We start from the raw sequence: 23346 nt of genomic DNA on the forward strand, positions 1-23346 counted from the left end.
AAAAATGTGAAATAAATAATTTATATTTATTTTCTGTGTCCTAGAGCACCAGGTTTATAAGTATGATGTAATTTATTTTGTGGTAGTCCTTGTTTAAATGTTTCTTTCCTTTTTGAGCCTGCAGGGTCTTTCCAGTCATGGTTGTGGTGTCATGTGTCTTCATGTGTCTAATGCCTTGTCTGTGACTCAGTGTATTGACATGCTTACTGAATGAATTATTTTGGACATGTCCCCAACTGTAGGATCATAGCACTGGTATTTAGTTTCTGCCTTGGAAATAGAAGTGATGGGTCAACGCAATGTTTAGTTTTTCTTTTTGAGGCACTAAAGAGTGAACCTAGTGCCTCACATGCTAGGCAAGTGCTCTATCACAGAACTACACCCCTAGTCAAGTTTTCTTTTTTCTTTCCTCATTTTCCTGTTGATATTTTGGTCAAAGCCTCCTTGAGCCACTTTGATGTGAGTGTTACTGACCTCTATGTAGACCAGGCTGGCCTCTGACTCATAGATATCTACCTGCCTCTGCCTCCCTTGAGTGTTAGGATTATAGGCGTGTGCCACACCTGGCTAATGCATGGTAATTTGAAAAAAAACAGTAATTATGTCACTGAAGTATGAATGTACCTGTGAACCTGTAACAAAAAATGATGAGAATGTTTTTATAATTTCACTTTTATTATATAATCTTCTGAACCTTGTATATTCCTGAAAATTACTGCAGAATTCCTGAAAATTACTGCAGAGCTGAAATACTCACACAGGACACTCAATATTAGTTTGTTTTTATCTTTGTGGTGTTGGAGATCGAACCCAGGACCTCACACATGCTAGGCCAGTGACCTTCCACTAACATTGACTCTCGTCCTTTACTGTTTTTAAGTTCTTAAGTGGTTTAGTTTGTCTTTTTGATAAATATTACTCTAGTGAAGTAATAGGCTTCACAATATTTTGAAAAGGGTTCATGGTACAAAACTGTTTAAAAGCCTGCTATCAAAAATATTGAAGGCTGATTGTACCAGTTTCATGAGAACACCTTGTGAAGTAGCTCTTTGGCCAATGCCTCCTCATATCCTGCTCAGACTTAGTGATTCGTTAAGGAGTCAGTTCATGTACCTACAGTCTGCAGGTGTGGTAAAGTCCACAAGTAGGCTCTTAAGGAAGGAAAACACTGCATGGAGTAAGGACAGAGTGCTAATAGATAAATAAATATTAGCTTATTTGGGGAAACTAGGAAGTTCTTCCAAAGGAAATCAGTTCTAAGCTTGGACCTAAAAGATGATTCACTAGGAAATAACTTTGTTTCTTGTACACAAACAAATGCTAGTCTAATGAGTGAGGCAAAGAAAGCGAAGCACCTCTGAAGGAGATTGTGAGACACCGTACACTGACATCATCAGCTTGTTATGCAGGAGCTTTGCGTCCCAGTGTGCATCATTTCTTCAGATTTTATAAATGCTTGCTATGTGTATTAACGCTTGATTTAAATGGAAGTTTTATAATGGAACTTCTCTGAATTATTTTGCACCGTCTTTATAGCCGTGGGTAGGTAGAGGTTTTATGCGGTTTCATATAGTTCATCTGAGATCATTACTGTTGGGCTCTGACTACTTGTTATGGCCACTTCTGTTGCTGAAGGAGGGGCAAGAGTACAAGAAAGTGCTCAGTTGCCAATGGTGTGGAAGTCTTGATTTCTTTCTTAAAAATATTTTATTATTTTTATTTTATGTTTATGAGTGTAAAGCCCACATATGTGTGTCAGAAGAGGGCATCAGATCCCCTGGAACTGGAGTTATGCTGGCAATTGAACCCAGGTCCTCTGCAAGAGCAGCTAGTGCTCTTACCCACTGAGCCATCTTCTAGCCCCTTGATTTTCTTTTAAAGTGAGTATTAATTAGTGGCTACTCAATTTCCTATAAAGAGTCACTGGGTTTAGCTATGACTTTCCTTAGCTCCCATCATCTTTCCTTCCCTCCCTCTTCCACATGATGTCTTTATGTAACCCAGGCTGGCCTCAAACTCATCATCCTCCTTCCTCAGCCTCCCAAGTAGTGGAGTGTAGGCATGTCACCCCCGCCAGCTTGCTTATTGCTTTAGTCTGTCTTCTTACTCTTCTTTACGTACCTTCTTGGATTTTGACATGTCATAGAAAGGAGGATGCACCATCAGTTGTGAGTGTACAGATGCTTCAGTGGTCTGGTCCTCCCCATTACAGTTAAAAAAATATTCAGGGGAGAAGAAGTAAAGTATTTTTTGTATGTTATGTTTACATTCTCCCTTACAAGTTGATTAAGCTGTTTAGGACATGTGATGGTATAAAATAATTTTTTTTTTTACTGATTGAATTATATTTGTTAGTCCTGAGTTTTTATTAATTGGCATTTTTTGTACAAAGATATATAATTTGAGTTAATCTTAATATAGCATTTATGTTCTTTATTTAAATTGACATACGTGGTGTATTTGTTATTTGTTTCAGTCTGAGGGTTGTTATTTAAACTGTGAGTTATAGATCCTTACTCTCATGCTTCAGTCTTTCTTTAATCAAACATGTTTATAAATTTATTTATGTCAAGAAGTTTTAACTGTAGTAACCCTGTAATAATTACCTACAACTTAAAAATGACATTTTGTGGGGTATGTGATAGACTAAAAATAACAAGTGCTTGTTGGAATACTTTTTACAAGTTTAGGGGAGTTCTTAAACAATCAAAGCACATATAAAAAAGCTGATTGCATTTTGTTGTTAAAGCTGAGCTTTCTTGTGCCAGCTTATCTGTATTATATTCAAGGTAATAACATAAATAAATTCATTTTAGTCTTTTTCTTTAAAGAAAGACATAGTCTTAGATGACAGTTATATAAAAATGCCCTGGGTGACAGAGTTCGAGAACAAGCCAGAACTGTGGCCATCTCCCGGGAAATGTTAAAAATACTGTAAAATGTATGTGATGGAATACCACCTTGGAGTGGATTAGGGAGAAAAGTAGACTGGTTGGTGGGTGGCGTGCAGCCCTGTCTTCTATGGGACCTTTCAGAAACGAAGTTACGGATGCCAGTAAACAAACTTGTGAAACTTCTTGTTGAGCAGCTGTGTTCAGTTTGTTTTCCAATTTCTCATTCCCATGCTTGTTTATTAGCTGTGACTCGGAGTCCAGAATCAAACAAATATTTTAATGGTAGTTCTTATTTATGATTTGTTTAGAAATGCCTTACTTAGACCTTTGTAGATTCAATATGGGTGGCATATGTCTGTTGCTTTCAATTACTTAGCTACAGAATAAGTAACATTTTCTAGAGAATTTGTGTTAAAATGCAGTTTTTCGGAGCAGCTTTAGATTTGCAATGTTGAACAAAAAGTAGAGAGTCCCCAGATAGCCCCCCTCTTTTCCTCACTGCTGCCCTCCTCCACCATAGTGAGCATTTATTAAACTGTGAATGAGTGTCTTTATCACAGCATTACCACCCACCCTCCACAGTTTAGATTATAGTTTACTCATTTTCACCAAAGTTGAAAGTGTTTCTTTTTTGTTTTAAAGAGATTTATATATTTTTAAAAAATTTTATGTACATGAGTGTTTGCCTACATGTATGTATGTGCACCACATGTGTGCATTGCCCACAGAAACCAGAAGAGGGCATCAGATTCCTTGGAACTGGAGTTACAGGTAATTGTGAGCTGCCGTGTGGGTGCAGGGATACTGAACCCCAATCCTGTATAAGAGTAGCAAGGGCTTTTGACCACTGAGCCATCTTTCCAGCCCCTTAGCCGTTGTTGCTTAAAATCTTTGTGCTTCTTTTTCCAAAGTGTCTTCTATGGGGCCCTAGTTCCTGCAAAGTTGCTGGACCCTGTGGTGTTCGCAGGTCAGAGAGGCTGTCCATTTTTCTTCATGCTGGCTTCTTTTCTCAACTAGATACCTCCTCTGACTTGTGTCTGGCTCACAGTTCTCTCCTCTGTCAGTTCATATCTGGGGTAGAGTTGTTTTAGGGATTTTTTTTCATTTCATCTTTTGTACTTTCCTATTCTGCATTTTCTGTTTTTCTCTGTAATGTTGCATCTTTGTCAGTACTTTCTACTTAGTGAAATGTGTTCTCACACTTGCCTTTAGTTTATTTGTGTTGTCACTGGCATTCTCACCTATTTTAAATTTTATATATTCTGGATATAAGTCATTTGTCAGATACGTATGTGTAACCAAATATTTTTGTCTCCTTAACAGGGTTTTTCTCAGAGGAAAAAAAAATGAAACTTTGTTAAATCCAGTCCCTCTCTGTTCCCTCACTCATTTGCTTCCTTCCCCTAAAAGCTTGCTGGAACTTTGGATCCTCCTGCCTCAGCTTTCCAAGTACTAGTGATTACATTTGTGCAACCAAATCAGGCCTGAGATCTCTTTCACCCCTAAACATGTTTGTTCTCTGACTGCATGCCTCTTTTGCTTTGCTAGCTTTTGCCTCTCCCTTGACATCCATGTCAGGTGTCATTTAAGAAGATTTCCCTGAACCTCATAAAATGACATGTCCCCCTCCTTCCCCGATTTCTCAACCTACAAGGACAGTTATTTAATCTGCTTGGCCCCACACAAGTTCTCATTTTCTTTAAGGGATAAAATGGCTGTATAAAATGGTGTCTAACTTAGTGTGACCTCACCAAATATTATTTGCCCCTGTTTTCACTATAACTGACTTCCTTCACCCTAATTTTTTTTGGAAAGTTGAAAATTCCTTAATTTTTTATTCCTGGTACCACTACCACAATTTACAGGGCAACATGCCTGATGTAATGAAAAGACAAAGACAAAGCTACAACAGAGAAAGACCTCAGGAATGCACATCTAACTGACACTACATTGCATTAATATCGATAACTGCACTTTTGCAAACTGTGGCTATGACAGTCCTGAACAAGAAGGGTTTCCTGTTGAAGCTGCAGTAACTTTTCTGACTGTGATCATTGTTCCTTATGTGGCAGATTTTTACAGTTCCTCTGATGCATTTGGGACGACTGTCTCAAAGTAACCTGCAGCTTTCCTGGCAACTCCTCACTCTCTCTTCTGCTAAGAACTGTAGCCCTTTTCTGCTGTTTTTAAAACCTTCTGCTACCATATCCACCACTTCCACCTCCAGATCCATAGCCACCACCTTAGGGACTGCCTGAACTTCTTTCACCCCCCCCCTTGATGGGTCCATAATTTGATCACTGTTGTCCACTATAATTTCCAAAATCATTATAATTCTCACCACTACTATAGTTACCTCTACTAAAATTTCCTCCTTCATTGTAACCATCATATCCTCCTCTACCACCACCATATCTACCACCTTGGTTTCCATATCCTGGTCTACCACCACCATAGCCTCCTCTACTACTGTAACCAGGACCACTACCATAGTTGCCACCATCACCTCCAAATCCATTATATTCACCATCACCGCTTCCATAACTACCTCAGCTGCCCCCACCTCTACCACCATAACCTCCTCTTCTACCAAAGTTTTTACCAGAACCAAAATTACCTCTACCACCTCCAGAGTTTCCTCCACAGCCCATAAAGTTGCCAGACCCACCTCCTTGACCCCTTTGTGATCCAGCAGACTGCATCTCTTGTTTAGAAAGGGCCCTTTTCACTTCTCAGTTACGCCCATTAATAGTGTGGCATTTCTGAACAACAATTTTATCAACTGTGTCGTGATCATCAACAATTACCAAAGCGGGTCCTCTCTTTTTCCAACTCTCCCTGTCTTCCATAACTTCTATGGTTTCGCTCTTTCTGAACTTCTCAAAGTAGTGTCTCAAATTATATTCTTCTGTATCTTCTTTTTTTTTGACTTTTTGAGACAGGGTCTCCGTGTAGCCCCAGCTGGCCTGGATTTGCTATGGAGACCAGGCTGGCCTCAGACTCACAGAGATCACCTGCCTCTACCTCCTGAGTGCTGGGATTAAAGGCGTGTGCCACCACGCCTGGCTTCTGTATCTTCTTTAATACCACCAACAAAAATTTTCTTCACTGTTACATGGGTACCAGGCTTTACAGAATCCTCTCTAGAAACAGCTCCCTTTGGTTCCACTACATGGCCTCAACCTTGGTCGAGCACACATTGCTGCATCCACCTCTTCAACACAGGAGTAAGTCACAAAACCAAAGCCCCTGGAACATTTTGTTTAGGGTGGGTGTCTCGCATTGCCACACAATCTTTAAGTGTGCCCCATTTCTCAAAGTGTTCTCTTAAACTATCATCTGTAGTTTCAAAGCTCAGACCACCAATAAACAGCTTGCTCTGGTTCCTTTGGATCATGGCCCTCCATTTTGAGACCAGACATGCCTCTTCCAACTCGAGTTCAGTATTCACCCTAATTTTTAAATTGATTATGACCAATCAGGACATCTCCTTATGTATTCTCACTGAGCTAAACATTCATTTTGTCCCTAGGTTTTACCACAGTGATGGTTATATGCTTCATACTGAGTAAATTTACACTAAACAATTATACTTATTAATTCCATTCTAATTTTTTCATAATTATGAGAAATTCTTGCATGGCAAAGATAGAATATTTTCAATGTGATTATTCATATGTGGAATAAAATCAACTCATTTCTAAATTATTGTTTGAATAGTAATTATCCCCTCTCTTAAATTGTGTGGGTGGCTTGTGCATATTATAAGATAATTAAAATCGAGGTATATAATAGAGGTGAATTATAAATGCCCTATGTAAACTACATTTTATTTGAGAAATAAGAATATTAGGCTGTTAAGCTGGGCATGGTGGCACATGCCTTTAGTCCCAGAACTCAGGAGGCAGAGGCAGGTAGATCTCTGTGAGTTCAAGGCCAGCCTGGTCTCTATAGTGAATCCAGGTCAGCTGTGGCTACAGGGAGACCCTGTCTCAAAAATACCCCCCCCCAAAAAAGAACAGTAGACTGCTAATATCATATTGTCTTAGACATCAAAAGAATTGTATTCTTGATTACATTGGATATTAGAAACAAACGGAGAGACTCCTGAACTCAGTGCTGTAAGCTGGACACTTACAAAACAGACTCATGTCTTGCATTCAGTAAATAATTGATCTGATTGCAGAGGCGTCACTTTTGCCAGCTGAGATGCTGAGAGCTGTGAAGTGCAGCACATCTACATTTTAAATAATTACTCCTCCTTGGCAGGGAAATTACTTTTCCACCCATTAATAAGAGGAAAATGAGTTGTCGACTTGCTAGTAAAACAGATTAAACATGCAGGCTGTGGATGCTTGGCTGCATCTTTAACAGAATCAGAATTCTCCTGGTTACTCAAAGGCTGCATACTGAGAGGCAGTGGTGGTTTGGGGTTAATCGTTAAAGAGGTTTAATTGGATTTTTTTTTCCACAAAAATTGTTCCCATTGATCATAGCAAAGTACCTTGCCTTCATTTTTGCTAATATTCATAATGACTCACAACTTAAATTTTTTATTTTTTTATTTTTATGTGTATGTGTATGTGTGTGCTAGCATAAGTTTGTATGTACCACAAGCATAGCAGGTCCCTTGGAGCAGAAGAGGCCATCAGATCTCTGGAAATGGAGTTTGGGGGTTGTGATCTACAGTGTGGATTCTGGGAACCAAACCCAGTTTCTTTGGCAGATCAGAAAGTGCTTTTAACCACTGAGTCATCATTTCTCCAGCCGACAGACTAAAAATTTTTTTTTCAAGATAGGGTCTTGCTGTGTAGTCTAGGCTGGCTTGATCTTGTGATGCTTTTGCCTCAGTCTCCTGAGTGCTGGGATTTAGATTTGTATCAACATGCCCAGCTTTACAGTGCTCAGTATCAAAACCCATGGGAGACATCTTCCTTAATCCTAAAAATTTGAGGATTCAAGGTGAAATAACAAGTGAATGAGCTAAAACCTATTAAGGTATTTCAGCATCTAACTAACATGTAGATGGATGGATATAAGTTAAATAAAGATATGAGCCAGAGAACTTACTGACTTCAGACTTTTCCATGTGAAATGTGTATGTGTAATATTACCTATTTCATTTTAACTTATGTTGCTTATGGATATAGAGAACTTTAGGAAGGGATCAAATAAATGACCTCCTTTGTTTACTTAGCACTGTTTACCTCATTGTCTGTAACAGGATGTTATATAGCATGTTTCATAAAGATTTATATTTTGGGCTCCTAAACTGGGAGAATACATTGATGAGCTTGATTATCAGTATCTTCTTTTTGGTCTTTTTGAGACAGGGTCTCCCCGTAGCCCCAGCTGTCCTGGAACTCACTATGTAGACCAGGCTGGCCTTGAATTTACAGAGATCCACCTGCCTCTGCCTCCCTGAGTGCTGGGATTAAAAGTGTACACCACCATGCCCGGCAATTATCAGTATCTTTAAAAGCTGAAGAAATCTGCATCTGTAACTACTAAAAAAATTGGTTATTCGAGGCTAGGGATGTAGCTCAGTAGTAGAGAGCTTATCTTCTGTGTAGCTCTATCCCCAGCAAGGGGCCGGGGCGGGGAGGGGAGGGCAGAATAAAAGCGAATGCAACCCAAGAATTCAAAGAAAGAAAGCAGGAAAGGAGGGAGAGAAATTGATATTATATATGTGGAGACTTTGAGACCATTGTTTTTATGTACCCATATTCAATTAATCAGACTTTAATAAGTACAGTATTATTAAGGTTTTTTTTTAGAACCTGAATTGCTTAAAAATTTCCATCAATACTGAGATTTTATTTCTTTGCTTTTGTGTTTACAAATTTGGCTACATACTTTTTTGCTATATACTTTTATAAATAATTTGTAAGTTTGCATCTATGCAATATCGATCAGAAAGCATTACAGTGTAAGAATTTAGTGGTAAAATATAAAGTCCTTTTATGAATGCCACAGTCTGAATTCCTGTAAAGACTTGTTTGACCCAACTTATTAGGGATTATGCCTCTTTTTTGGAAGAGAGTGTGAATAACTGGTAATTTGTCTTCCACTTTTCATGTGTGCACATGATGAAGAACCACACAGTTAGATAGGTGTTATAAATAGGATATGGGAAAAAAGACAAATCTCTTCATGTTTCCAAGATTTTATAGCCTGTGCTGAGTGCTGTTTTGCTACTCTTTAATTTTGCTTTTTGGTCTAACCAGCTGACGCCCAGTTGAAAAGACTCATGTTCTTATGAGGCCACAACAGCCTTAATGTTCATTCTCAGCTACCTCAGATTCTGGAGAACGCTGTGTACCATCAGCAGCTCCAGTCCCCACCCTCCAACACCAAGGCTCATCTATCAAACTTGAGGCTGAGAGTGAGGGAGAGGAAGCTTCCAGATAAACACACTGCAGCGCCTAAACAGCTAATCACTCTAGGCTTCCGCTTCCAGGCCCTATAATTAGAAGCCCTTCTTTTCCTTGTATTCCCAGATGACGCAAATGCTTTTTGTGGCTTGGCACCTCATTTGGGGCGTGGGTTTAGTTTATGGCCAGGCCGAACATCGTCTGGTTTAGTCTTCTGATGCTGCATAAATAGTTCTCAAGCCACAGTCGACTCTGTATGAGCTTTTCCTTTTATGTATATGTGCTTTTTAACTTGTTTTCTAGAAACGAAAGAGCTTACTATTTCCTCAGCAGAATGTGTGTAAAAGAGGAAATTGTAAATTAAAAGAAAGCACATTATATTGCAGAACTGTACTAGCTGTTTCTTCCTTTTCTCCCCACCTTTTCAATTTTTATGTAATTTTTAAAGTTTTGTGAAACTTATAAGTGGGTTATATAAGCCAAATTTGTGTGAAGGAATAGAAAAAGATCACATTTGAGATAAGATGCATATATGATATAGATACAGTATTAGGAATTGTTTTCCTAAAAGTTATGTATGAGTGATTTTACATAGTAACAACTAAATTTGAAACATATATTGAAAATGCTCATTAATATGTAAAAACTAAGATGGTCTTGATTTGGCAAGCCTTTTTTAGAATGCTCATTCTGATTTTAAAAGGACAGTGAAGTTGAGTATGTATGTGACAGTATGTGTAATAAATAGAAGTTGCTCTTTTTTCTGTCACTATGATCTTTCTGTTTGTTGAGCACAGAAAATCACTTTCTGATGAGAAGTGGAATCAGAAGACAGCAGTTGAGTTGTGATGACTAGACTCACTGTAACTCAGAAAAAGTGAAAGCCTCAAAGACAAAATGTGTTTGTGACTATCTTAGCGATACATAGCTCAGTAACCTCATGACCAGAGTTGGGTGCTTAATGGGAGAAAGAGTAACAGGTATATTAATAAATTACCACATATTATTACATTACTTATAGTAATTGATGCTTTCCATCATCTAAGATGTATTCTCTTTGAAGTGGCCAGGACAATGGCTTCTAATGCTTTGATATGCTAGCAGGAGCTGTACTCAGCCAAGGAAATAACAACTCAAATAGATGCGTCCTCTCATTTCATTGACCACTTTACCTCTCTTCTTCCATGTCTTTTCTTTTAGTCAGGAAAAGTAAAAGTTAACTTATGGCATTCTACTTTGGAAAAGCAGAATAAACTAATACCTCTCCTTCCTGTAGAAAACAATATGAAAATCTACGCAAAATGCAAAGAAACACACACACACACAAAGATGGGTGTATGGATTAGATTCTCTGGAACCATCAATTTGCAGTATAAAGAGATTCATACTGAAAATACACAGCTAAAGCAAAGAGTTAAAAATAAAGACTCCATGCTTATATGGCAGGGGAAATACCATGACCACGAAGGAGCCTTTCCCAGGGTGAGGCTCATCCATTGCACTCAGGATGTGCTGACTCCTGGGATTTCCCCAAATGCGGGAAACTGCATAATATGCAGAATGAGGGACTTGGCAGATGGCTCAGTGGTTAAGAGCACTGGATGCTCTTGCAGAAGACTGGGTTTGGTTCCCAGCAGCCATGTGATAGCTAACAACAATCCATAACTTTAGTTCCAGGGGATCTGACACCCTCTTCTAACCTCACAGGCATTGCATGACACGGATACATTTACATGCATGCAGGCAAAACTTTTATACACCATAATAAAAATTTTTTAAGTTAAAAATATAGTATACAGAGTCATAGGGGACTGTTTGCAGTCTCCCCTGGCTCACTTAAAAAATATTTTTAAATGGAGGCTAGAGAGATGGGTCAGCAGTTAAGAACACTGGCTGCTCTTACAGAGGACCCAGGTTCAGTTCCCAGCACCACATGTTGGCTAACAACTGTTCCTACCTCCAGTTCCAGGGGATCCAGCTCCCTCTTCTGGCCTCCATGGGCACTGCATTACCTGGATGCATTTACATATATGCAGGCAATACACATAAAATACTCGTATATATAAAATAAAAATAAGTAAATAAATGAAAAACATGAAAAAGGCTTGCTGCTGGGGACTGTGTTTCATCAGAATTGGAGGAGGATCTCAAGATGGCTGGGCCTGAACTTGTTCTGAAAGGCATCAGTTGGGTAGCTATTGAAGTGATCAGACCCTAAGGACTTGAATGAAGTCTTCCCAGAAAACAAATTAGACAAGAAGTTGTATCACTGTTGACCTCACCAGCCAGTTGAGAACCTATAAAATTGAGTCCAGGTGAAAGCTCCTACCCTTACGTTACAAACTCTGGACATTAAAAATAAAAGTAATTGTATAGTTTAAAAAGATAAACAATCCAAAGTGGCAAAAAATGTGTGATGAGGAATAGACACCATCCCAAACAAACAGAGAAGCAAGGAGACCACTGGTCACTACAAAACAGGGTGGACCTAAATTTTACCCTGCTGATCCATGCACTGAGAATGGAACAAGCAGAACAATTCAAATCCAGAATGGATTGAAAGAGAGAGATGCCAATGATCAGCTCTCTGAAAAAGCTGGGTGTGGTAGCTCACTCCTGGAATCTCAGCATTTAGACACCGAGGCAGGAGGATCACCGCGAGTTCAGTGCCAGCTTGTTCTATAATACACACACACATAGTGAGATACTGTCTCAAACGAAAACATAAACAGACAGAAAAAAAAAAGATTTTGACCAAACGATTATTATCTCAGAAATTCAAAGCTTAATTAATATGGTATGTATATACAATGGAATATTATTCAGCCAGAAAGAATGAAATCCTGTGATTAGAATATCATGGATGTGTTAAGAGATCATTTGAAGTAAGTTATGCACAGAAACACACATACTGCATTCTCTCACATGTGGAATCTGATCTAGAAGCCAACAGTAGCATGGTAGTTACCCAAGTGTGGTGGACAGGAGGACTGGAAAAGACTGGGGAGTGAGTTCTGTGAGAGCAGCAAGAAGGTCCGCTGTTGTGGGTACAGTAGGGTGACTGTGGAAGATAGTAGCTTACCTAGTACATTTCAGAAAGCTAGGAGAAAGTATTTATAAATTTTCAGCATAAAGAAATGATAAATGATCAGTATGTTGAACCTGTGTACAGTGTGTACCTGTGTCTAACCATGCCAACTTTCTCCAACAGTTTGTACAGTTTCTCTATTTTTATGTGTCACTTCAAAAAGTTTAATTTTTAAAGACATAATTTATAGGGGGAAAGCAGCTTTATGTGTTTATTTTTGGTGCTAGGGCTTTAACTCAGGGCCCTGTGTATGCAAAGCATGAACTCTACAGATCAAATTTACTTATCCAAATAGATCCACCCCTCCCCTAAAAAATTCCTGTTTACTAAACAATAGCACTCCCTTGGCTGTGGAAATTGGATAAAAATGTTCTATCTTGAATTATTTAAAAAATTGTAGCTTGAAAACAAGAATAACAATAGAATTATGACTATATTTAAAAGGAAACCCAAAAATCTTCATGACTTTGGGTTGGTCAAAGACGAGAACCTTTGGCTATGACATCTCTTTTGGTGGGGGGTGAGACAGGATCTCCCTGTAGCTCCAGTTGGCCTGGGCTCACTATGGAGACCAGGCTGGCCTCTGCCTCCCGAGTGCTGAGATTAAAGATGTGTACCACCACATCTGGCTGGCTATGACATCTTACCAAAGAAAAAAGCCTATTTTTTGGAAGGAGCTATGGGAAGTGTCAGTAAATACTATGCCGGGGTAGAGGTGGTTTTTATTTTATGTATTTTGTATTAACTTTTTATTATATTTGTCAGGGGGCGGGTATGTACATGTTCCACTGTGTATGTGTGGATGTCAGAGGACAACTTGTAAGAGTCAGTTTCTCTATCAACCATGTGGATCCTTGGGACCAAATTCAGTGAGCCATTTTGCTGGCCACAGTTTATATCTTATTTATTTTGGGGACAGGACCACACTTGGTTCCCCAGAATGGTCTTCAACTCTTGGACTCAGATGACTCTGCAGCTTCAGTCTCCTGACTAGCTGGGTGTCCCACTGGTTCAACTCATTAGAGAGAAGTCTTAACCTAGTGAATTACATGAGGATCCTAGCAGTTAGTTTAGTATGTAAATTGGAACTTAGAGTTCTAGTTTGGAAATTACAAAGGGGAGTATGTTTTAGCTCCATGAAAGTACATCATTTTCACACCCATTCTATTGTTTTTTGTTTTATTTGGAGATGGCCATGCCTTAGCATTTATTAAAACTTTAAAAAATGTATTTTTATTTTATGTGCATGAATGTTTTGCTTGCGTATATGTAAGCACAACACACACCTGCAATGCCTGTGGAAGTCAGTGTGTGTAGAGGTGCATGTTTGTGCCCCTGCTTAAGAGAAGTCAGAGGACAGTCTTGACTGTCATCCTCAGAAATGCCATCTCCCTCCTTTGAGACAGGGTCCCTCATTGGTCCTGAGCTTGAGTTGGGTAAGCCTGGCTGGCCCAGGGACCCTCCCATTTCCACTACTTCAGCACTGGGATTACAAGCACACACTACCACACCTGGCATTTTTACATGAATTTTTGGGATTGAACTCAGATCCTTATGCTTGTAAAACAGTCAGTTTGCCCATTGGTTATCTCCCCAGCCCCACACTCAATGTTCTGAAAATTGAGAGAGCTCAAATTTCTGGCATAGAAAATTTCTTCCTGCTAGTCATACAAACCTTTTACTACCCACATGTACTCTTTTGCTGTATTGGTATGACATTTGGAGGAAAAATGTGCTTTGTTTTATTTTCACAACTTTATGTCCTTTTTGTTTCATAATATTTAAAATGCTGTGAGTTCTTTTAGAAGTATCTAATTTACATGCATGATTGTTTTTATTTTTATCCCCCTTTTTTATCTTCCAGGAATGCTTTTAGTTACAACGGACACTGTTGGCCATGACTTTCATGTCTTCCAAATTCTGACTCATCCATGGTCCTCATCACAAAGTGCTGTTCATCATCTGTACACTCTTCATAGGGGAGAAACTGAAGCCAAAGTAAGTCACGTATTCTTCCAGAAGCTGATTTACCTGTGTAATATGGTATCTAAGCTGATTTGCCATTTATATCAGTTGGAGATTACTGTTTATGAGAGAACATTATTCTCTTTGATTGAGTGAGTTATAGTAAATTAAGGAAAAGCATCTCATTTTGTCTATTAAATACATAAGCAGGGAATACCTTATTGTTAAAAATGTTGATGAGGGCTGGAGAGATAGCTCAGTGGTTAAGAACACTGGTGGTTCTTGCAGAAGACCCAGGTTCGAATCCCAGAACCCATATGGCAGCTAACAACTGCCTGTAACTTCAGTCCCAGGGTATCCGACAGCCTCTTCTGACCTCCGTGGGCATTGCACGACACGGATGCACTTACCTACATGCAGGCAATACACGCATACACATAAAACATTTTTTAAAAATGATTAAAAAAATAAAAATAAAAATGTTGATGAATGAGTATATTGGTTTGTCCTGCTTCATCCACCCCAATATCATTTCTTTTTTTTTTTTTTTTTTTTTTTTTTTGTCTTTGAGACAGGGTTTCAAAAAGCTGTAGCCCCAGCTGTCCTTGGAACTCACTATGTAGATCAGGCTGGCCTCGAACTCACAGAGATCTGCCTGCCCCTCCCTCCCGAGTGCTGGATTAAAGGCGTGCACTACCACGCCCGGCTTCTTTTTTCTTCTATATATATGTGCAGGGGGTATGTAAATGTGGCTTCCTGTGGAGGCCAGTCGCACTAGTTCTGCTTGGAGCTGTTGTTACAGGCAGTTGTGAGCCACCTGATGTGGGTGCTAGGAACTGCCTCTGGGTCCTCTGGAAGAGAAGTACATGCTCTTAGCCACTGAGCCATCATCTGTCCAGCCCTAATACCATTTCTTGGCACAGAAAAAAATCCTTGCATTCAATTGATATCTTTCTTTCCAGATTTCTATGTAGACATTTTGATTCTATTTACCTATATGTGTGCACACTTGTACTTACAAACATACATTCACACATACACAACAATATTTTCATGATGGACTGAGCATATGGGTATCCTGGGAATGGGTGACATGAGTGGTTAGACTCATGCACATGTCCCCCTCTTTCCACATAGTAGTATCACATGGGTAGTATGAACTCATCCATACTGGGTGTGTTTCAGCATGTGAATTGATTTCCTTAAGAGCTAGTTTTCAGGGGCTGGAGAGATGGCTCAGTGGTTAAGAACACTGACTGGTCTTGCAGAGAACCTGGGTTCAATTTCCAACACCCACATGGCAGCTATGAACTGTCCTTAACTCCAGTTCCAGGGGAATCCAAAGCCCTCTCTGACCTCTGCGGCATTGCATGACATGGGTGCACTCACATACATGCAGGCAATACACTCATACACATAAAATAAAAATAATAAATAAAAAATATTTTTTAAAAAAGAGCTAGTTTTCATTTGTTTCTCTATATATTTGAGAGAGGGTCTCATGTAGCCCAGGTTGGCCTTGAACTTACTGTATAACTGAGGATGGCCTTGAATTCCTGATTCTCTTGCCTCCACTTCCCAAGTGTTGGATTATGGATGTGTGTCACCATAGTGGGCAATAGTTTTTAAACATTTCTGTATACAACTATGCAAACATGCATCTTGACAATACATTCCTGCATATCATTTTCTGATTATTCTATTAGGCACTAGAACTGGAGCTTTACATAATTTAATATTCTAGTTTTAAAATATTTTACTTATTATTTTGATTTTGTATGTATAAGCATATTGTTTGTATGTATGTAAGAGCACCTGTATTGTGCAATGCCCCCAGAGGTCAGTAGAGCATGTCAGAGTCCCTGGAACTGCAGTCACAGATGGTTGTTAGCCGTCATGTGGGTGCTGGGAACTGAGCTTGGATCCTCTACAAGAACAGTCAGTGCTCTTAACTGCTGAACCATCTTTCCAGCCCCTGAATGTTCTTTTTAAAAAATATATTTTATTTGGGGATGATGAGATGGCTCAGTGGTTAAAAGCACTGGCTGCTGTTGGTAGAGGACCCAAGTTCAGTTCCCAGCACCCACATGGCAGCTAACAGCCATCCGTAACTCCAGTTCCAGGGGATCTGATGCTCCTTTCTGACCTCTAGGGGCATTGCATGACACAGGTGCACTTATGTACATGCAGGCAATACACTCACACATAAAATTTTTAAAAATGATAATAAGGGCTGGAGTGATGGCTCAGTGGTTAAGAACACTGGCTGTTCTTGCAGAAGACCTGGGTTCGAATCCCAGCATCCACATGGCAGCTAACAACTGTCTGACTCCAGTTCCAGGGGATCTGATGGCTTCTTCTGTGCTTGTGGGCATTGCATGACATGGATGTACTTACTCACATGCAGGCAATACACTCATACACACAAAAATAACAAATAAAATGTTTAAAAAATAATTAAAAATGGTAATAAATAATTTATTTTTTGTCTTTTGAAACAGGGTCTCCCTGTAGCCCCAGCTGTCCTGGAACTCACTATGTAGGCCAGGCTGGCCTTGAACTCAAAAAGATCTGCCTGCCTCTGCCTCCCAAGTGGTGAATTAAAGGTATGTGCCACCATACCCAGCCCAATAAATTTTTTAAAAAAATATTTTATTTATTCTTTTTATTTTATGTGTATGAGTGTATTGCCTGCATGTACATATGTGCACCCATGTCATTTAATGTCCACTGAGGTCAGAAGAGGTGTTAGATCTCCTGGAACTGGAGTTATGGATGGTTGTTAGCCACCATGTGGTTCTGGGATTTCAACCCAGGTCCTCTGCAAGAGCAGCCAGTGCTCAACTGCTGATCCAACTCTCCATCCCCAAGCCCCTGAGTATTCTATTCTTAATATCACAATGTAGATGCTACATATTTTACTAAGCCTAAAATTTCAAATGGCATTTTGTTTCATAGGGCTCCCAGTAACCACCATATATTGCTACATTTTAGAATTAGTCATTGTTACATTATACATGGTGACAGGTATCTGCATTCCCACCACTGGAGGGTTTGGAAAAGGAACCAGCTGAGAGAAACCTGTGAGGCAGAAAGGGAGGAATGGGAGGAGGGATAAAAGAGAGAAAGAAAGGTGGGAGGGAAGGAAGAGGGAAAGAATAAGATTTTTGTAGTATGGTAAAATTATTTTAACTTGTCTGCTTGTCTGTTTCAATAAATAGTGGGGTTTATTTTAAAAATAAGTTGTACTTTATTGATTGTTACATATTTAGAGCCTTTCACAAAGTCAGACATATTTTCTCCCAGATTTTTTGAAATTAATTTATTCCTATTTTTATTTTTTGCTGGGCTAGTAATCAAATGGAGGGGCTCTCATATACTTGACAAGCACTCTACCTCTGAGCTGCAGAGTGGTGGGTGCATCCCTGACTCAGTTGAAAGTAGGTGGTCAGTGTGGGTCCTGCTACCCACATTGTTTGAACATGTATTTACTACAAATGAGAATATTTTCTTATGTAGCCACAAAAAGCCATTAAAATATCAAATAAAAAAATTCTGCCCTTTAACTGTCAAACCCCAGTTAAGTGCCATTAGTTCCTCCAATAACTAGCAGAAGGATCTCGCTCAGGAACTCAGGAAAATTAGATGTATTAGTCTCTTTCCTCTGGAACAGATCATTATTTCTTTTCAGTTTGTGATTTCAGCACATTTAAGTATTGCAGCCTATCTTTTTGTAGTGTTCCTCAATTTTCTGTGTAATGTTTCTTCATGATCAGATTTAGGTTAGTCATCGGTGGTAAGACTGTAAGAGGTGTTGCTCTTATTTTATTCTGTGAGTGCCATGAGCTTTCCATTTGTGACTTTGGCTGTTGCTTTGTTTTTGAGACAAATTCTCACTATGTAGCCCAGGTTGGCCTAGCCTCCACCCTCCTGCCTCTGTCTCTGAGTGCTGGGAGTACAAGCGTGCAACTTTACTAATTATTTGGTCAGGATACCAATATATCATTTTGATTTTTCTGATTCTGTTTTCAAAGGCATCCATTTATTCAATAATTAGTATTCAAAACATTTTAGATTCAGCCAGTGGGAGTCTGTTAACTGGCAGTGGTGTCTTTTGACATATCTTGTCAAGTTTTGAGCATTATTTTTTGTTCTTTTAGCCTTGGCTGGCTTAGAACTCACTGTGTAGACCAGGCTAGCCTTGAATTCTCAGAGATCCACCTGCCTCTGCTTTCCAGTGCTGGGATTTTAGGTATGTGCCACTACGCCCAGCTTGAACATTCGTAAATGCAGAACTAAATTACCTGCTATCCTATTTAGTACCTTTTATGTTCAGTATGCTGCTGGGCACAATTCATTTCCTTACTCTTTTTCACAAACGCTATTTGTTCTATTGCTATGCTCTGCCTTATCAGTAACCTTTTTAGAATTTGAATGTCTTAAGCACTTAACACCTGTTTTTGATGCCTGGTTTCCACTGGTGTAATTTGCTATTTAACTTACCTAGAAGTCCAATGGGGAAATCGAGATCTTGCTTACAGTCCCTGATGACTGTGAGCCTTAGGACAATACCCTGCATATTCTTGGTACAAATATTTGGTATTGCCAATTGCATGCCTGTTTTATCATGCAGGCAAATGAAATAGAATTTATTAAAATGATTTTGCCAGGCTTGGTGGCACACACCTTTAATCCCAGCACAGGCAGAGGCAGAGGCAGAGGCAGAGGCAGGCAGATCTCTGTGAGTTCGAAACCAGCCTGGTCTCCATAGTGAATCCAGGACAGCTGGGGCTATAGGGAGACCCTGTCTCAAAAAGACCAAAAAAAAAAAAAGATTTTGCTTCAGCATTTGCCTTATAATTTGGAATTTCTAAACACCAAACATAAAATCCAAGGACCTCAGTTGGTGACCATCAAATTAATCATTATAAGGTCCTACTGAAAATTATTTTGAACTGATAAAATTTAATACCAATCATGAAATCTGTACGGCACATGATTTATTTAGCCATCTTTGAGCACTTCAAAAATCATATTATTCTGAATTCTTCCAAGAACTCTGAGGGCACTTTAATCAGGCAAGGGGGAAAAAAGTATATGGATCTAATTATATTGAATTAAGTTGTTTTGTGGTCTTTGACTTGGGATATCCTCTGCATCTGACAATAATTTTCCTCTAAAAGCACATATGCAGGAAGAAAAACAGCCTTGTTTCAACAGTAAGCACAAAGCCTACAAGCACTCTGTCGGTGTACTTCCACAGCACCTCACCCAAGCGGACTCAAGGAATTTTTATACTTTACCAACTAATATGGATAAACTGTAATTTCATTTTTGAAACATGTACATTAGATAAGAAACCATATTAAAGCAATCTTGCAAAATAGTATGGTTAGTACCTTTAATTCTCAAGTGGAAATGAGTCTCATTGTTTATATTAGCAGTTAATGGTACTTGCCATTTGAGATAAAAATAATTTTTGGTGTGACTATGTCTCAAACCCTGTCCACTTGTGCTTACACTGATGTGGAGATTTAATTCTTTTTTCTGAGTTTTATTTGGAATACTTGGCAGCCCTATGCATGGCATTGTGGTGCCGTTTTCTTCAGTTTATACCTCAAACATCAGTTTCATTAAGGAGCAGTTCACTTACTATTGAGCTTTTAAAGTGAGGAGCTCCCAGGTATTTTGAGTATGTTCTCAGTGATGCAAACTGCCACCTGTACCTGATTGCTACACATTTTTCATCCCTTAAAACATGCCCCTCCCTCTTAGCAGTACACTGCACTCCTGTTTCTCCAGCTTCCCTGTATACTTGGATGTTGATGAATAATAATTATATACCTGAAAGAAGAAACAAGAAAAAAACAAAAAAGCTATATAGCCAAGGATAAGAAAAGGTGCACGCCTTTAATCCCAGCACTCAGGAGGCAGAGGCAGGTGGATCTTTGTGAGTTCGAGGCCAGCCTGGTCTACATAGTAAGTTCCAGGTCAGCTGGGAGACCCTGTCTCAAAAAGACAAAAAAAAACAAAAAACAAAAGGAGTAAATATATATATAAAATAAAAGGCTCTTCAAAAAAGGCTTAAAATTACTCATTTGTAAAAATGAGGGTCTTTACCTGTTTCATAGGGCTTACTGAGGAAATAAAACTATGGATTGTAATTTTTATCTTTTCAAATTCTATTTTTGGAGCTGAGAACCAAACTTAGGGCCTTGTGCTTGCTAAGCAAGTGTTCTACCACCAAGCTAAACCCCAGTCCCTAAATATGAATGATAAATACTTAGCAAGCTCCTGCTATAGTGATGCCAAACCAGGAGGACAGATCAGGACTCTACCTGTGTCTCACTCACCACCTCCCTGAGATGAAGCATTAGGAACGTGTATGTGAATGTGGGTTTGCCCTTGCCACAACATGTACCTGGAGGTCAGAGGACAACCATGGGTTTTGGTCCTCACCTTCTACCTTGTTTGAGACAGGGTCTTTGGTTGTTTTTCTACTGAGCACATCAGGCTGCTGGCCCTTGAGCTTCTGGGAATTATCCCATCTCTGCCTTTGATCTCCCCATAGGGGTGCTGGGATTACAGCTGTTCACATTATGCAATTCATCTTAAATCATGTTTTTCTGTATACAGTGTGCACTAGTCTTCAAAAAACTGTAATTCCTGATAGGTGGGAAATGAGTAGGAAGAGGCCTGTGATCACCCCAGGCTACTGCCTCGGAAGAGGAGGAGCTCAGATTGGGTCTGGCAGTCTCCGAGTTAGGGAGATAGTGTTACCTCTAGGAGGCCAAGGTTATAGATTCTGAGCTCAGAGAGCTACAAAGAAGAAAATCCCAGAGATTTGCAGAGGACAGCTGAGACCTTGGGAAGAAATACTATCAGGAGAGAAAGGGTAAAGTGAAATTATCTGTAGTCAAAGAAAAGAATGTTGTGTGGAAAATATAAATATAAACTATATATTATGTAAATTATTTTTAAGGGAAGGCGTAGCAGTACATGCCTTTAATCCCAGCAGGCAGATCTTTCTGTATGAGTTGTAGGCCAGCCTGATCTGCAAATACATACATAGTAAGTTCCAGGCTGGCTAGGGCTACATAGTAAGACCTATCTTAAGAAGAGAAAATGAGCTGGAGAGATTGCTCAGTGATTGACAGCACTGGCTGTTCTTGCAGAAAACCTGGGTTCGAATCTCAGCACCCACATGGTGGCTAACAGTCTGTAACTTCAGTTCCAGGGGATCTGATGCCCTCTTCTGTCCTCTGTGGGCACTGTATAACATGGGTGCACTTAACACACATGGAAGCATAACACTCATACCCATTAAAATAGAAATAAATCAATGTATATATATACGTGTATATATTTTAAAGTAGAAGTAATAAATGATTTTAACATTACAAGATAAAGATTAAGATATAAAAAATTAAACCAAGTCTGGTGGCACAGGCCTATAATCCTAGTGACTTGGAAGGGTGAAAAAGGAAGATTCCAAGTTGAAGGACAGCTGGACAAATTATTGAGACCTTGTCTCAAAAAGTCAAAAGGGGCCTGGGGGTGTTGTTTAGTGGTTAGAGTATTTGTCAGCATATGGGAAGGTCCTGGGTTCAATCCCCATTATGGGCAAAACACACAGACACAGACACAGACACAGACACAGACACACACACACACACACACACAATTGGACTTCCAAATCCTAACATTTACTTGAGAATGTTAATGTATTTGGATGTGGAAAATACATCATCCATGCTCTGAAAGCCAGAGGCACTGCTGAGAGTAGAGACAGACCTAACATACAAGAAGGTTTTGTTTTGAAGAGGGTCTCACTATGCAGCCCTGGGTGACCTAGAACTCCCTGTGGTAGACCAGGCTAGCCTCTAACTCTGAGATCACCTGCCTCTGGCCTCTGGAGTACTGGGATTGAAAGCAAGTGCTATCATACCCTGCAGGAAACAAATTTTAAAAAGTTACTTGAAAGATCATAACAAACTTGAAAAAGTTGCTATCTACCTGATAGGACTACTGACTCCATATTAATCAAGCTGGGTGTGCTGTATGCCTAAACATAGTCAGACCCTGTCTCAAAACAAAAAACAAGAAAAACTTCAATTAATCAGGAAGGAAAAAACACAGACACAGACACAGACACAGACACAGACACACACACACACACACACACACACAATTGGACTTCCAAATCCTAACATTTACTTGAGAATGTTAATGTATTTGGATGTGGAAAATACATCATCCATGCTCTGAAAGCCAGAGGCACTGCTGAGAGTAGAGACAGACCTAACATACAAGAAGGTTTTGTTTTGAAGAGGGTCTCACTATGCAGCCCTGGGTGACCTAGAACTCCCTGTGGTAGACCAGGCTAGCCTCTAACTCTGAGATCACCTGCCTCTGGCCTCTGGAGTACTGGGATTGAAAGCAAGTGCTATCATACCCTGCAGGAAACAAATTTTAAAAAGTTACTTGAAAGATCATAACAAACTTGAAAAAGTTGCTATCTACCTGATAGGACTACTGACTCCATATTAATCAAGCTGGGTGTGCTGTATGCCTAAACATAGTCAGACCCTGTCTCAAAACAAAAAACAAGAAAAACTTCAATTAATCAGGAAGGACTTCTTGAGCTTTGTCATGTATAATAAACACAGTTGACTGTTGATAAAAGTGCGTATATGAAAAGTAAGCTTAGTCTTTTCAACATATCAACTTAGATGAGTGATAGACAAGGGTAAAGCCAGTAACCATAAAGCTTTATAAGGAAACTAAAACTTACATCCCTTGGATTAGGCACAGATTTTAAAAAATGTTACACTATTAGCACCATCCATTAAAGCAGATGATCTATAAACTATAGCTCATCAAAATGAAGCACATTTACTTTTTTGAAAGAAACCATTAAGAGAAAAAAGGACAAAAGTTGTCCTTTGTCCAGGATTCCTTTTAAGAACCTTGGGTGAAGGCTGGGAATATAGTTCAGTTGGTAGGTTGCTTGCTAGTGCATTAG

The 23346-nt window shown here is 39.3% G+C and overlaps 1 protein-coding gene and 2 pseudogenes across 11 annotated transcripts in view; 2 read left to right on the forward strand and 1 right to left on the reverse strand.

Annotated features, from left to right (window-relative positions):
- The window catches only part of Bcas3 (BCAS3 microtubule associated cell migration factor), a 602200-nt gene that overhangs the window by 178256 nt on the left and 400598 nt on the right, over positions 1-23346 (forward strand). For all 11 annotated transcript variants that reach the window (XM_029568114.1, XM_008842646.2, XM_029568116.1 and 8 more), the window contains exon 14: positions 14221-14354. In XM_029568114.1, the coding sequence (XP_029423974.1) occupies positions 14221-14354 (134 nt within the window). The remainder of the gene's footprint in view (positions 1-14220; positions 14355-23346) is intronic.
- LOC103741748 lies at positions 4996-6301 on the reverse strand (annotated as a pseudogene).
- Positions 10700-10854, forward strand: LOC115071963 (annotated as a pseudogene).

The sequence above is a fragment of the Nannospalax galili genome, unplaced genomic scaffold (assembly GCF_000622305.1).
Source record: "Nannospalax galili isolate Female #2095 unplaced genomic scaffold, S.galili_v1.0 scaffold879, whole genome shotgun sequence".
NCBI lineage: Eukaryota > Metazoa > Chordata > Mammalia > Rodentia > Spalacidae > Nannospalax > Nannospalax galili.